Source organism: Pholis gunnellus (genome assembly GCF_910591455.1).
Source record: "Pholis gunnellus genome assembly, chromosome: 16".
Lineage (NCBI taxonomy): Eukaryota > Metazoa > Chordata > Actinopteri > Perciformes > Pholidae > Pholis > Pholis gunnellus.
The window spans coordinates 1,056,826-1,071,607 of NC_136543.1; the positions used below are offsets into that span (position 1 = coordinate 1,056,826).

Here is a 14,782-nt window from a genome sequence, read left to right on the forward strand (position 1 = left end):
TATGTGTTCCCATACATCCAGTGTTATTATAACTGATAGAAATGATGGCCAAAGTTCCAATAAAACTAATGTAATAACAAACTGGAGTAACGCTTTGAACAGGAGGCACATTTGTCCACCACTGAAGCGAAACACAAGTTGACACCATGTCAACACAAAACTTTTAGTTTTCTTCACCCTGCTGTTTGTTTCATGCAATTTGGTTCACGCTTCAGCATGTGGAGCAACAGACCTGATGAGACACTGCAGAGAACAAGAGTGGATGGAGGTCAGGGCTCTCTGCAGGACGGCTCTCTCTGTTTATTGCTGTCAGGTAGAGACTCAGGAGTGTGGCCCATGTACCTGCCAACCCTTCCTGCTCTTGCTAACTGCAGTGTCCGGGCGGTGCTGTGTCAATCAGTGTCAGCAACTTCATTTGACGTCCCTTCCAGCTCCTCTACCACTGTCAGAGTGTTTTTTGATTCCCCTCTAATGTCCTTTCTGATCCCTCATCATAAGCCATCACTATGATCCTCACTCCTCATCAGTCACCTGCTTCCTCCTGACTATCATAGACTAACACTTCTGTGATGCTGCTTGATGAAGCTCTCCTGCTTTTCTTTAGTAACCCCTCCCTTCTCCTGCGTTGGCTCCTTGGTCACTTCCTCCCTGCTGACTGACTCCTGGTTAGGGTTCCTGCCGCGGTCCCACTCCTCACCAAGAACACTCCCAGCGTCGCTCATGTCTCCCAGGTGTTCCACCGAGTCACACTTTTGCAGGTCAGAGGCGATGGTCTGCAGGCTGATGACTGACATGCAGTCTGAGCCGGCCTGCTCCGCCTCCAGCCGCTCCCTCTGGCCCCAGCCACTCTCTCTGTGCCTCTCCACCCACAGCCTGGTTTTCTCTCCGTCCGCCCAGTTGCTCTCTACTACGCTGACTCCCGCACAGCTACTCCCGATGCAACTCCCGATGCGAATCCCAACGGGGGCTCTGACCTCAGCCTCAGCACCTACAGGGGAGCTCCGCCCCCCGCAGACTGCAGGACGCCCCCTGCTGGCCCTTATTCGGCCCCTCTGTGCGTGGATCTGCTCGCTGATCTGCTCCAGGTTCCGCAGGGCCACAGAGTAACGTGTTTTTACCTTCGCCACCCGCTCCTCCAGCTGTACTACTCTAGCCTTATGTTCCTGAAAAAAGTGAATAGACACAAGTCACTCGACAGTCATTTATATTTGTATCTAATCGTATTTTGGTTTTATCAATCAAGTAAAGTGAACATGACTTACAAAAAACTGTAACATCCATTGTTTACATCCAACTATCTTCACGATTAAACATTTCTTTTTTAAAGCTGCATGAATTAATTTTGTGGCCACTTGGGGCAATGTTACAAGCAACACAACATTGGTATCACTTTATAAAGTTGCTATGGTGAACATGTTAGCGTATCCACAAACATATACTATAATATGACGGAGGCAGTCTCAAGCTTATAGCTTTACTTAAAAACATGATCAGACATGTTGGTATCAGGAAACAACTGCTAATGACAGCAGGTTGCATCAATCACAGGCCTATGCAGCTTGTAAGATACAACTGAAGATATCAACATCACTTAGACAGTAGCACGAAACATTCAAAGATCCACAAAATCAGAAATCAACTCTGTGTTTCCCACTCAACCCCTTCAATTTGTTCAAATCTCTCAACAAAGTGGGAGATTGTCAAAATTCCCATGGAAGTCACAGAAAGTTGAATTCTTTGACCAGCAGTTTGTATTGTCCCAGATCCACAAATGTCTGCATGCAAGGTAAATCCCGTCCATTACCACAAACACATTCTGCTGACTCTGCATTAACATGGCAGCTGAAACTAAAGGTAAAGTACATCAGCGAAAAAGCTGCTAAATCATAGAGTATCATGCAGAGGACATCATCAGCTTGTGGTGTACAGTATGAACACGTGGTGTGTATTAGTTATGATGTAAGAAAGGATTTCTGCTGGTACAAACCTCCAGAATGTGATTGAATTGAGCCTTGAGTTCAAAGTACGGCTTGGATTTGAGGATGACCTTCTTTAGGGCTTTCTGGAGGGTCTGGACTCGAGCCTCGGCTTCCTGACAGAGCTGTGTGACGCGCTGGTGCTCCCGCTCACTGCGGAGGCGCTCCTCCTCCGCCTCGTTCACCTGACCAGCACAGGAACAATGACTGAGAGGAACACGGCATTACCACACAATCACAGGAGCTTCTGTGAACCCCACCTTTACCAGTTTGTACTTGTATAGCGCTTTTCTAGTCTTCCGACCACTCAAAGCTCTGTAACACTGTGGTGGAAAATAATCTTTTTAAACTCCCTGTGAGAAATAATCGAGATAAGAAAACTCTTAAAATATAAAAACAGATTTATTGAACAGACACTAATAATAATAATTCAGCTGAATGGATAGAGCTCTTTCCCCACAGATAGTTCGGAGGGCTAACAACAATGAATAGTTAAAACAGAGTATATATGCACATTATCTCAATTTGGGGTTAAGTGTCCTGACTCTACGGTCATTGCATGTCTACAGCATCTGTGACTCTGCAAGCATGAATGACAGACGCAATATCCCCTTTACAGCTCTTTAATATATCGAGGTAGCTAGCAAAGGTTTTTCCTGTCAGGAACTGTCCTCCATGTTTTATGAATGATCTTATGGAAAGATGAAGAATCTACAGTTGATATTGTTAGCATCTCCTCCACCATGTAACCTACAAGCCTGTTATTTCCCTCGCAGTGACAGCCGAAAGCCGTTGCTGTTTCGGAGCTGTAGCACCGCCACCGTTCTCCTCCATGCTCCTCACCACCCTGCTGTGCAGATGCACGTGCTTCTTCAAATCTGAAGTTAAGTTCTTCGCAGCTGACAGATGCTGATCCCCCAGGCACAAATAACTGTGCAATATGGAGAATATCTCAAATCAGGATATTTTTTTATAAATAATCAATGTGGGTGGTGGTTCCCATTTTCAAAAAGGGGGACCGGAGAGTGTGCTCGAATTATCGGGGTATCACACTACTCAGCCTCCCGGGAAAGCTTATGCCAGGGTGCTGGAAAGGACGCTCCGACCGTTTGTCGAACCTCGGATTCAAGAGGAGCAGTGCGGATTCCGTCCCGGCCGTGGAACAGTGGACCAGCTCTTTACCCTCGCAAGACTACTGGAGGGGTTCTGGGAGTTTGCCCAACCAATCTACATGTGTTTTGTGGACTTGGAGAAGGCTTTCGACCGGGTCCCTCGGGGGTTCTTGTGGGGGGTGCTGCGGGAGTATGGGGTGCCGGACCCGTTACAACGGGCGATCCGGTCTCTGTACGACTGCAGTAGGAGCTGTGTCCGCATTCTCGGCAATAAGTCAGACACGTTCCCGGGGTGTGTTGGCCTCCGCCAGGGCTGCCCTTTGTCACCGGTCCTGTTCGTGACTTTCATGGACAGGATATCTAGGCGCAGCCAGGGGGTGGAGAACGTCAGGTTCGGGGGTCTCGGGATGCTCCCTGGAGGGTGCTCCCTCCAGGTGGGGACGGAGTGCCTACCTCAAGTGAAGGAGTTTAAGTATCTCGGGGTCTTGTTCACGAGTGAGGGTAAGATGGAGCGGGAGATCGACAGGCGGATCGGTGCGGCTGCAGCAGTAAAGCAGGCGCTGCACCGGACCGTCTTGGTGAAGAGAGAGCTGAGCCGGAAGGCAAAGCTCTCAATTTACTGGTCGGTCTACGTTCCTACCCTCACCTATGGTCACGAACTCTGGGTCGTGACCGACAGGACAAGGTCGCGGGTACAAGCGGCCGAAATGAGTTTCCTCCGTAGGGTGGCCGGGCTCAGCCTTAGAGATAGGGTAAGGAGCTCGGACATCAGGAGGGAACTTGGAGTCGAGCCGCTACTCCTTCGCATCGAAAGGAGTCAGCTGAGGTGGTTCGGGTATCTGATCAGGATGCCTCCTGGACGTCTCCCATTGGAGGTTTTCTGGGCACGTCCAACTGGGAGGAGACCCCGGGGAAGACCCAGAACACGCTGGAGGGATTATATCTCCCAGCTGGCCTGGGAACGCCTCAGGATCCCCCAGTATGAGCTGGAAAATGTTGCGGGCGAGAGGGAAGTCTGGGTCAGCCTGCTTGGCCTGCTGCCACCACGACCCGACCCCGGATAAGCGGAGGAAAATGGATGGATGGATGGATTTCCCTGTGATGTTCTTGTAACGTAATGCTTATCTGAAAATGAAGCTAAATAACTGATTACTTGAATTGCAAACTAATTTATACATGCCGCTCTACCAGAAACATCTCTAAATGCACAGGAGGTCGCAGCTTTAAGAGATTATTTGAATTACATCTTCGTTCTGATAGTAAATTAGTTAAAATTCCCCTGATATTGGACTAGGAAAAAACAATTAGTGATCATCCTGTAACACAGGCATGTATTATGAATAAATGTAGATACTATTGGGACATACAAAATAATTGAATTAGGAAAGTGACAGTAAAATTGGTTAAATAAATTCCAAAATCAAACAGGAAACAGAAGAAAATGTTATTACAAAAGTAAAGGAAGGTTTGTCCGATGGGGATTCACTTTGATTATCAGCACTGATCAAAATCGGTTCAGTAAATCAATAAGGAAAGGCCAGAGAGGCATTCGTTAAGTCAAGACAGGAATGGACTGAACATTTCTTTAATATGACTGAAAAAGGGCTAGGCACAATCTGGATCCATGTAGGGAGACATATCATTAATGATGTCAGATTAGCACTAGACTTATCTGACTACAGTGACCTCATCACTGAGGATAGTTTCATTTTATTCATTATTTTCTTTTCTTTTTTTTCTTGCAGACCTTATATACTGGATGTAACAGCTCAGTGAAGCGGACTCTTGGAAGCCTGATCTCACTCTTTTTATACCCAGAGCGGAATAATTACACAGTTTAACCATCATAGTGTGAAATAAAGTGTTATCGGACAATATTCAGTACAAATGTGCAATCGGGAGACCATGTATTGTAGTCGCTGAACTGATAATGAACAATGTGAACAACAAATGTATGTTGGAATCAGGCGGAGGAGAGATAGTAATGTTGGCTGTGACAGCTAACGCACGGAGATTACATTCAATTATATTATGGTGCGTTCATGCTCAGTAAAGATTGGTATTGGCCAAAGTCCAAAATTTAACAACAACAAAAAATTATTTTGATATCCAATTCAATAATGTAACAAGGTTAAACAAGTATTAGTTTATAAGCATTCAGTAAACTAGAGCTCCCATTAAGTTTTCGACTGTGGCAATACATCATCAGCCGTCTCAAACACAGCTATGCTGTTCTCTGTACCGCTGCTGTTAAAGTTCTCTCTGCAAAGCCGTGGTCACTTGATTTGACTCTGTTGTTGGAGAGGTTAGTGACTCAAAGGTTCCAAATATCAAATAAACAATGGTACTTCACAATTTCACGAAGCTATACCATCCCTGTCTAGATACATTGAGTGAACAACATAACATGTTGTTGGGCTAAATGTTTAGAAATCTGTATTCTCTATCTATATTATCACTTTCCTCTTTTCAGGTAAACCTGTAGATAAAGGTCTCACACATTGCCCTCCTTGTTGCCCGTATAGAATGCATCACCATCCCGGCCTCCAGGAGAAGCCTGGGTGTGTACCTTAGCGGTGGCATGGTTCAGCATCTCCTGCCAGGTTGGGTCCATGGTGTTCCTGTCAGCCAAGAGGCCCTGCTCTGCCACATACACCATCTCTCTGGCAGCAGTGTGCATGGACACAGCCCTCTCATATCTCAGAGCTGCCTTCTGGGTCTCCTGTTGAGCCTGGGGAGCAGACGGCAGCAGCTTCATAAACATTTCATCTACTGCAACAATAAAAAGGAGCATTCATTTAGAGGATACCTCCCAGAGCTGATATCCAAATTGAACATATCTTATGTATATTCATTGTATATATATTCATTCTGTGTTCTCCGTAATATTGTGAAATTGTAATATTATGTAAGTGGAGGTTTCAAATAAGCCCCGTGGGCTTTCTGCCTCATCCTGCACTGTGATATTATTTATCTATAAATTGTGTTACAAAATACAACTAAACTAAACTACAAGTTGGTGACCCTTTCAAGACATCAAAATTCAAAAAAATATATATAGACAAATACCAATTTTTTTCTTTAAATATAGAATTTCAATTTACCACTATAATTGTCATTACTGTAGACGCGTCCTGATGCAGTTCAAAGCGCTTCACTGATTGCATTTCTCTAGTTTTCTCTTTCTGAAATGTATCCCAATGAAGATTCCATATGTGACTGATTGATATTGCTTTCTGCCTCTCTCCCTTTTTGTAACTCAATTTTTTAAACTCAAGATATTTGTGGAAGGGTCATACAACTGGATTCTCTAACTGCATTAGGTATCTCATGGGGGAAAAGCCACATAAGCTGAGCCTGCTATATGGATATGACCTTTGTAGCACTAGAAGCACATTGGTTCATTTACTGAAATGGAAACGCCTTCAATCCCTTAGTCACACTCTGCGCTTAAGGGAAGTAATGCAGCATCTCAAAGCTTCGATTAGAGAAGCTCAGGTATGTGCTTTGTGGATCTCCTGCATTCTATTACAATCCGACATTCACGCCCAATTCAGGCCATGAAAGGTCAGCTGTGTATACAATAAAATAGAATAATATTAAATTAAATGAACTAACTAAACAATAGTGCAAATATAGTTAAGTTGAGTTGAGTTAATTAGCTTGTTTTTATTAACCCCCTTAGTGTATTTGTGAATTGAGATGTGTTTTATTACCAATGAAGTCAACTTTTTTATTTGTGAGAGAAAGATTGTGATATTTCTCCTGTCAAAAGTTATGGAATCTCATATATCATATGGATATGTACTTTAGGCCCTCCTTTAACAGAAAACCTCCATGTCACTGTTTGTCCTGATTAAAGAACAAAGTCCACATGCAGTCAGTGGGCTCTACCAAAGCCTGTGTTAGTTTAAAGTCAAGGTTACTCTGATCACATGGGAATGTCTGATGGACGTCTCTACAAGAGAGATCAGCAGGAAGGCTGGCTGGATGGAGGATACCAAGAAATGTAACTTCACTGTTGCTGATGATGGTTTTGATCGTATGGAGTCTTTACATGATAGGCTTGTCAAACATGTAGTGATTTAAGTAATAACAAAGCAAAGGCTATCGAAATCTGCATAAGAACATCATTTGCATTTTCATAACTACAAATGACAGTGGTAAACAGTTCAGATTGATGATCTACTATTTGCTTTATTGCTTTCGATTAGACCTCTGCTCTTTTTCCACACAATTTTCATTAGTTCAATTACAGATCCAAATGACTCCTCAGCACGTTGATTAATCCTGACTGCCACTCGGGCCCCAGTCCTTCAAAGGTTAAACGCTTTACGTAATCATTCAGTATGAGCTATGGTTTACTGACATCAAAGAAACGACTTATGCTTTACTATTATCCAGTACGACTACCATAGATCGTGGCCCTGCCTGACACTCACTGCTACTATTAATGTTATTATTATTATTAGTCACATTTCCATTTCTATGACTGTTAATATTACTGCTTTTATTCTGCTATTATTAGTGCTACTTCTACTAATGTTACCTTCATTATATTGATCATTTCTTTTCTATGGATTGACTGTTGTGTTGTTCATTCTGTACACATGACATCTATCACACTTCTGTCCATCCTGATAGAGGATCCTCCTTTGTTGCTCTCTCTGAGGTTACGTTCGTTTTTTGGGGGAGTTTTTCCTTTCCAGATGAGAGGGTCCTGGGACAGAGGATGTTGTATTTTGTAAAGATTGTAAAGCCCTCGGAGGCAGATTTGTGATATTTGGCTATACAAATAAAATAAAATTGAATTGAATTGGACATTGTTTTGTATTAATTGTGTGCTTTCTAACTACTTTGCTTGATGCTGCCTTACTCCACTGACCTATTTATCCTGCTCAGCTGTTGACAGCCTGCTTTGCTTTGTTCGGTTCCAACAGTTAAAGATGAGCCTTTTGGTTAACACTAGCACATTAACAGTAATGTTGATCAATGCGGATTGTCACCCAGAATAAATAAATAAAACTAATCATTAACACACATTTGTCACTTATAATGAAACGTACTTCTCTCCACAGATAAAGTGTCTAACATGACTGAACATACAACATTGGATGCAATGTGTATCCTAATGAATCTCTTAAAGGGGACCGAATATGCTTCTCCTTATTTCACTTAACGTAACTTTGAGCTAACGGTACAATTTCAGATGTTCATATTAAACGTGGCCAAACTATCAAATAATGAAATAAAGATCAAAAACATCAGGCTTCAGACTGGCTTCTGACCGCTGTGAATACTCTGTTTCCTGCAATCTTTTTTTGGCTACAAGCTGACATCAGTTCATAATGGATTTCTTTAAATGGTCATCTGCTCCAGGAAAAGGGCGCCCAAAAAATGTTAGGTAAGATTATATTACGGAGATGAATACAGTTTTAGTGCAGACAACAAGCGTTTACAATGTAGCTATTTAGGGAGCTAACGGTTGCACATAGCAATACAGCTGTGCACCAAGCAGCCTGAAGCCTTTATTTCATCCATTTCCACTCAAAATCATGGTGCCGGCAAGGATAATGGATAACGGGTTAAAATAGTGAACTTAAAGTCAAAAACAGTATTTGACAGGTTCATGTGAAAGATGCAGGTATACAGTAACTGCAACTACAGTTATAAAAAAGACAACAAAGGGACTATAGGATTTAACTAAAAGGAACTTTAACTGGTTATCAAACAGTCCCAATTAATCCTGATCCTTTATATGACCTACATCAGTACACAAGACCATCAGAGAGAAGATGGTCTATTTCTATATAGTTATTCTTAAAGCTCGTCATCGGTGCCACCGGGTCAAAGTCAAAGATGGTAGAATGTAAAGGAAACATTCAGTAAGTTGAAAATATTTTATTAAAAATAATACAGTATATAAATGTAAAAGATCCACTGTAACATTTGACTGTAACGACATCACATTTTGATACTTGTTCAAATTTATATACAAAAATGCTGAATATCACAGATAATATCATTTCAACTACAGTAAACTTCCTACTTCAAACTTTAGCATTAGTCCTAAATTACAGGAAAACATGATATTTACATTGCAAACATCGTATTTTGACCCAATGAAGCCTGGTTGAGGCTGGTTTCCAGATCCTGCCAGGTACAAAGAGGAACTCAAACAAATCCCCATCCCAGAGGACCCGAGTGCACAGTCCAGGAGCCGCCAGAGCCTAACATAGCTGCCAGCAGGATGAGGAAACTCCTGGAGTATCGGACCAACAACACACGCCGGGAAGACGACCCTGATGTGTATTTTAAGGTTACAGACTTACTAAACTGTGGTGTACAAGGTACCTGCACGTCTGAAAGAGAGAGAAGACTTCATTACAGAAAAGAATCCTATCTGTTGCCTTTTCTCTGTTGCATACATTCTGCTGGATCCAGTGAAAAACATTTGTAAATGCAGAAAGTATTTAATTTTGTCCTGTGAATCCCAGGGAACAGGATACTACCTCAGATATTTGTTTTATAATATTATTTTAAATACACTGTGCACTCTCTTTTAAATACAACTCTTTATTGGTTTACTTTTCTAAGTTGAGTCATTTATTGTTATAGAATAGGGGATCATCTGTTTGTACATATAGAGTAAATTATTTGATTTGATGTTGGAACACAACTTTGAGAACAGAATGACTGAAAAACAAACCGTTACACGCTGCTCTGTAGATATTGTTGGTCTTGGTTCAGGGTCTGGATGATCAGTCACGCATGTTGGAGTGTTTGGCACTTGGGTAACATTGTTGTTACAACCTTATGTGGAAAAAATAAAACCAAAGTTAGAAAATGGAAAATTCATTCAGGAAGCAACACAGACATTTCGTTATTTGTGTAACATGATTCATAATCAAACAGATACCATATTTCATATAATAATCAGTTTATAACAGAATAGCAGCACATTTACAGACAAGTTGTAGAAAATACCAAAACAAGTTCACCTAGCTTCAATATATATTATATATCAGTGGCGGGCCGTGCATTTTATACCTGGGCCTTCTGTGCTGTCCTACACAGCTACGGTTATTTGTTTCTAGGGGTGTAACAATACACGTATTTGTATTAAACTGCTCGGTACGAGGCTTACAAACTGAACAATACGTTTGAATAATACTAGTGTATTTGGAAAATGCAGAAGCTTAAATTGTGGGAAATATAATGTTTTCGGTGGACTGCGCTCACGTAGGAGACAACGGGCTGTGACCTTTTGAACCCGGAACAATAACAAAAACAACTGAGGCACCGCACGTGTCTTCAGGGAGGCTAAGCTAAACTAGCTTAGCGGGGAAACAACAACAGTTAGCTGTTGAATCAAATGTCCGAACCTAACCCCGCGATGACGGGATGCTTCGTCATTAACGGACAAGTCAGAATCAATGTAATTAACACAATGACAAGAACAAACTCACAAGAACCAGTCACATATATGTATATGACAACATAAAATGTCAAGCATGAAAAATCAATCCAGCAACACAGCAGCGCTAGAGCACGAGCCATTCATATTATTCATAAAAACAACACGATAGACAATGAACACAGTAGTAACACTACTGCAGATGTAAAAACAAAAGCAGTTGACTTCCCAAAGCTGCTGTTCACTTAAAGAAAAAGTCCATCCTCCTTTCTTTGTTAACAAAGTCAGTAACTCCCAAATCCATTTCTTCTCCTCCTTCAGCGATTGAGTGTTAAAAAAACACAGCTAGGTAAAAAAGAAAAATAATCTACACCAAGCAAAACGCTAAAAATGTCATAACTTCTCTTACATATGTTTCCATCTGAACTCTTACATACTAAGATCTGCTAGCTAGCTTTCTGTTTGACAAAAGTCACGCTGGCCCACTGACCAATCACGGCGCACGTTAATGCAGACGTACTTAGCAGGCTACCTCAATACCACTGGCACGTCAAAGAATACGCCCAAAATGTCAAACTAAAGATCTGATTGGTTGAAAACTATGACAATCAACAATATCGTCCCCATTTACTTAAACTGCAAAGGCTCTCTAGAGGGCCTCGGGCCTCTCTCCTTACAATAGAGGCTGAATCTGATTGGATAAAAGCTCTCCTTAAAACAAGCTGCACTGGAAGCAGAGCAACTGAGGAAGACAGTAGCTGTGCAATGAGAAAATAAGCTAATGGGGAAAAAATGATAATACATGTAGTGTATTTGTGAAAAATTATTAAATTATAAAATAGCTATAACTTTGAGATTCTGTTTAGGCCAGCAGAGAAGGCTTAGCTGGCCCTGACGGCCCAACACTGGTAAATATATATATATATATATATATATATATATGACACTGTAAAATACATATTTATCCATTGATTCATTCAAAATAATGTTTTCAACATTGATAATTGAAAAATCCTTAAGTATATTGAGAAGAAGATGATGCATGCACATCTACACAATAAAATGTCAAAGCACGAGGAATCAACTCTTCACTTTTTCAAACAGTTTGGCTCCACTGAAAGAGAAGCGGCTGTGCTGTGAAATTAATCTTTTTCCTGGCTACACTTGCAGGACACTACGACAGAGGGTAGAGTGAGTCCCAGGCAAAACAAGACGGTGATAGAGTCACAAACTATCAATGACACATATGAAAACGTTCTCGCAAGTCGAGCATCGTAGGAATTTAATGTACCCAGCAAAAAGCTAACCAGCGGTGAAGAAAGACGTTATTCAGTCGGTGGACAAGAGCAGAATAACATCTTACTGACTACCTCTGTTATTCCCTAGAGCAGACCTTTTCCACTTCAGGCAGCATTATTGTGCATTTCCCACCGACACACCTATTAACAGTGGCATACATAGAAATACATGTACAGCTTGTACATGACTAAATCCCCCGTTATGTCACACAATAAGCAGGTAATGAGCGTAACACTTACCAAGCACAGACCTGCTGTAATCTTCGTGCTGTTCACTCTCCTTTCTGGATCCCAATCGGGCCTCGAGCATGTGTGGTTGAATATGAGAAGCCATTTTAGTTTCCTTTTGCCTTGTGCCTATGTATGCGGGAACACGCATGTAATCAGTGCTGAGGTGCTACCATGGCGACCTCACCATCACTGTGAGCTGCTCTGGCCCGGCTTCTGGAACTTTGGCCAATGAGCCACGAGGGCTTGTTTCTAACAGAGGAGGAACTGAGGGTCTGCATGAGGAGTCAGTTTAAGATAAATAAGAATGATTTCAACTGTGAATCATGCAAAGCTACTCTAGTGGAGTCCAAGAATTAAAATATGGAAATGGGGCCCAATAGATCACCTTCAAAAGATATTACAACTCTAAATAAGTATCATCAATCAGCCAACATTTTCAATTAAGTGTCTCTGGACTGAAGTCATGTGCATTATGTCAAGACTAAAGACTTTCCTCTTTAAGCATTAAGAAATATGGACCATTTTGGAACTTGTAGTTTGTGCTGGTCTTTATTCCCCTTTTGTGCCAGGGAAACAAATACATCTTCATATAAAAACTATTTGAGCTATATATTTGATATATATCTATAGATATAAATAGATATAGATAGGTAGATAGATAGATAGATAGATAGATAGAGAGAGAGAGAGATCTATATATTTAATGTGACATGACAAAAACGTTCCATGTCATGTACTAATGGTGGAGTAGAGGATGAGGATGAGTTGAGGAGAAAAGAAGCTGCTCTGTAGTCTGGTGGTACGCCAGCTGATACTGTATCTCTGCATTCAGATCAGCACCTTGGACAGTGACTGGTCTGGTGCTGATCTACAAGATCCATGTGGGAAGCAGCAAGATTCTTGAGATTGCAGGCGATCTATTGATGCTAGTCTTTTCTTTTTTAAATGAAATAAAAACAATGATATGTACTGACTGACGACCACTGCTCTTTCTTGGCAACTGACTTTGAGTTAGGCTTAGTCTTATTCTTTTGAAATTGTATAAAGGGTTTCATATTTTAGTCATTTGATTTCTCTGAGTTTAAGTCTAGTTTTACTTAAAATCGACAGCCAGTTAAGTGTTATTTTTAAGTGACTTCATGTATCTGTTGCTATCTTTGTTGTGTACAGTTACAATTGAAATATGTGTCAGTTGTATATCGCGAGGTTAGCGGACACGCAGACAGGTGTATATCTAAATATACTGAGAGGTAGACTGAAGGTTACAAACGCCTCTCAATATAACATAATACAATTCAAAAGCAGCACAGACTACAGCCTCCTGCAGGACCATTGGGTTTAATCAACATCCCTCTAACACTGTTACAAAAACAAAAACCAGACATCAGAACCTGCATGAAGGGATCATTGCAGAACTAGTTCACTGAGTGTGTGTCTCTCCTACTAATCCATGCACACACACTAAATGTGCAGCAACAAAACGCACCTCTTTGGCGAGTCTGCGAGCTTCATAGTAGGGCCTTGCTTTCTCAATGCATGCACCGAGCTGGGAGCCCTGAGCATTGAGCTTCCTAGCTGAGTCAGTGAGGATCCTCCTGTAGCTGGACCTGGCATCCTGAATGAAACACACCACCAATCACATCCAGTGAGCCCTAGCCTGCATGGACACTGTGAAAGCTGAGGGTGTGATTACAGGACTAACGTCAGCACACAAACATCTTGCTCACATTCAGCAGCAGCTCGAGCTTGTTGATCTCGTCGCTGGCCTGGTTGAGCTGCTCCAGCTCCTCCTGGAAACACGGGGGACAGACAATGTATATGAAAGCACAATACGAACAGAGGGCTGGAAACAAAGCCGTGGCTGAGTGTTCAGTGGGCGGCATTAGCAGCGGTACCAGTCTGTGAGAGGAACGGAAAGTGCCTGGACCGTGAACGCTACATGTTCATGATTGTATGCTTCACTTAGTAAATATGCCATCAGTAACGTTACTCATATAAAACGGGACGTTTTGTGTAAAATATAAAGCACATACCGTCACTGCTGTGCCTGGCTAACGTTACGTCGCTAATATCATTTGGTATCATACCTGAATTCTTGGGTCCAACTCTTCCTCGTGTTTGCCGGCATCCTCTTCCCCTCTGGTTTCCCCCGGGTTCTCTGCTTCATCCTCACATGGCGCTTTCACCTCCTCTTCGTCCCCTCCTCTCCGCTTCAACATGACGGTGCTCCACTCTCCGCCTTTCGCTTCTTCCCCCGGGGTCTCCTCCCGTGGAGCGGCCGGTTTGGGGAACCCCGAGCCGTTCGGGATTTCACGCGACGTCTCTGGCTCCATTGGCGGCCTGTAGGTCCGTTGCCGTTTTTGCTGCGCTCGCCTCCCGGCCACTGAAAAACTGCTGAAACTCTAAAAGCTACGAATACTTAGTGTTCAAATGTGTCGATGAGCCTGCGTTATAAACACTGGCTGGCTAATGCTAGCCACTAGCAGCATGGCTGCTTTAGTCGTTGGAGTGCACAGGACACCAGTGGCTCTGTGCAATAATCCTCCTTGCTCTTGTTTTTATTATCTTACTAATTTTGTGATTTATTTATTTAGTTATGTCCTGGTATTTTTATGTTCCCTTTTCGAAGTTACCCATTAATAAATGTGGACTGTTACCAGGGCTGGTCCAAGCCTTTTGAGGGCTCTCTAAGTTTGTCCCCATGGTGGCCATGCCTGCATAGGTGCTGTAATAAGTTTTATAATAATT

The 14,782-nt window shown here is 42.2% G+C and overlaps 1 protein-coding gene across 1 annotated transcript; it reads right to left on the minus strand.

Annotated features, from left to right (window-relative positions):
• Positions 1 to 482: 482 nt before the first annotated feature.
• sh3bp5lb (SH3-binding domain protein 5-like, b) lies at positions 483 to 14,367 on the minus strand (the record flags this gene model as incomplete). Its single annotated transcript, XM_079176124.1, has 6 exons — positions 483 to 1,163; positions 1,988 to 2,161; positions 5,658 to 5,819; positions 13,521 to 13,649; positions 13,762 to 13,824; positions 14,122 to 14,367. 6 exons carry the CDS (start codon positions 14,365 to 14,367, stop codon positions 549 to 551), a joined length of 1,389 nt encoding a protein of 462 aa, XP_079032250.1. The 3' UTR covers positions 483 to 548.
• Between the last annotated feature and the right edge of the window lie 415 nt (positions 14,368 to 14,782).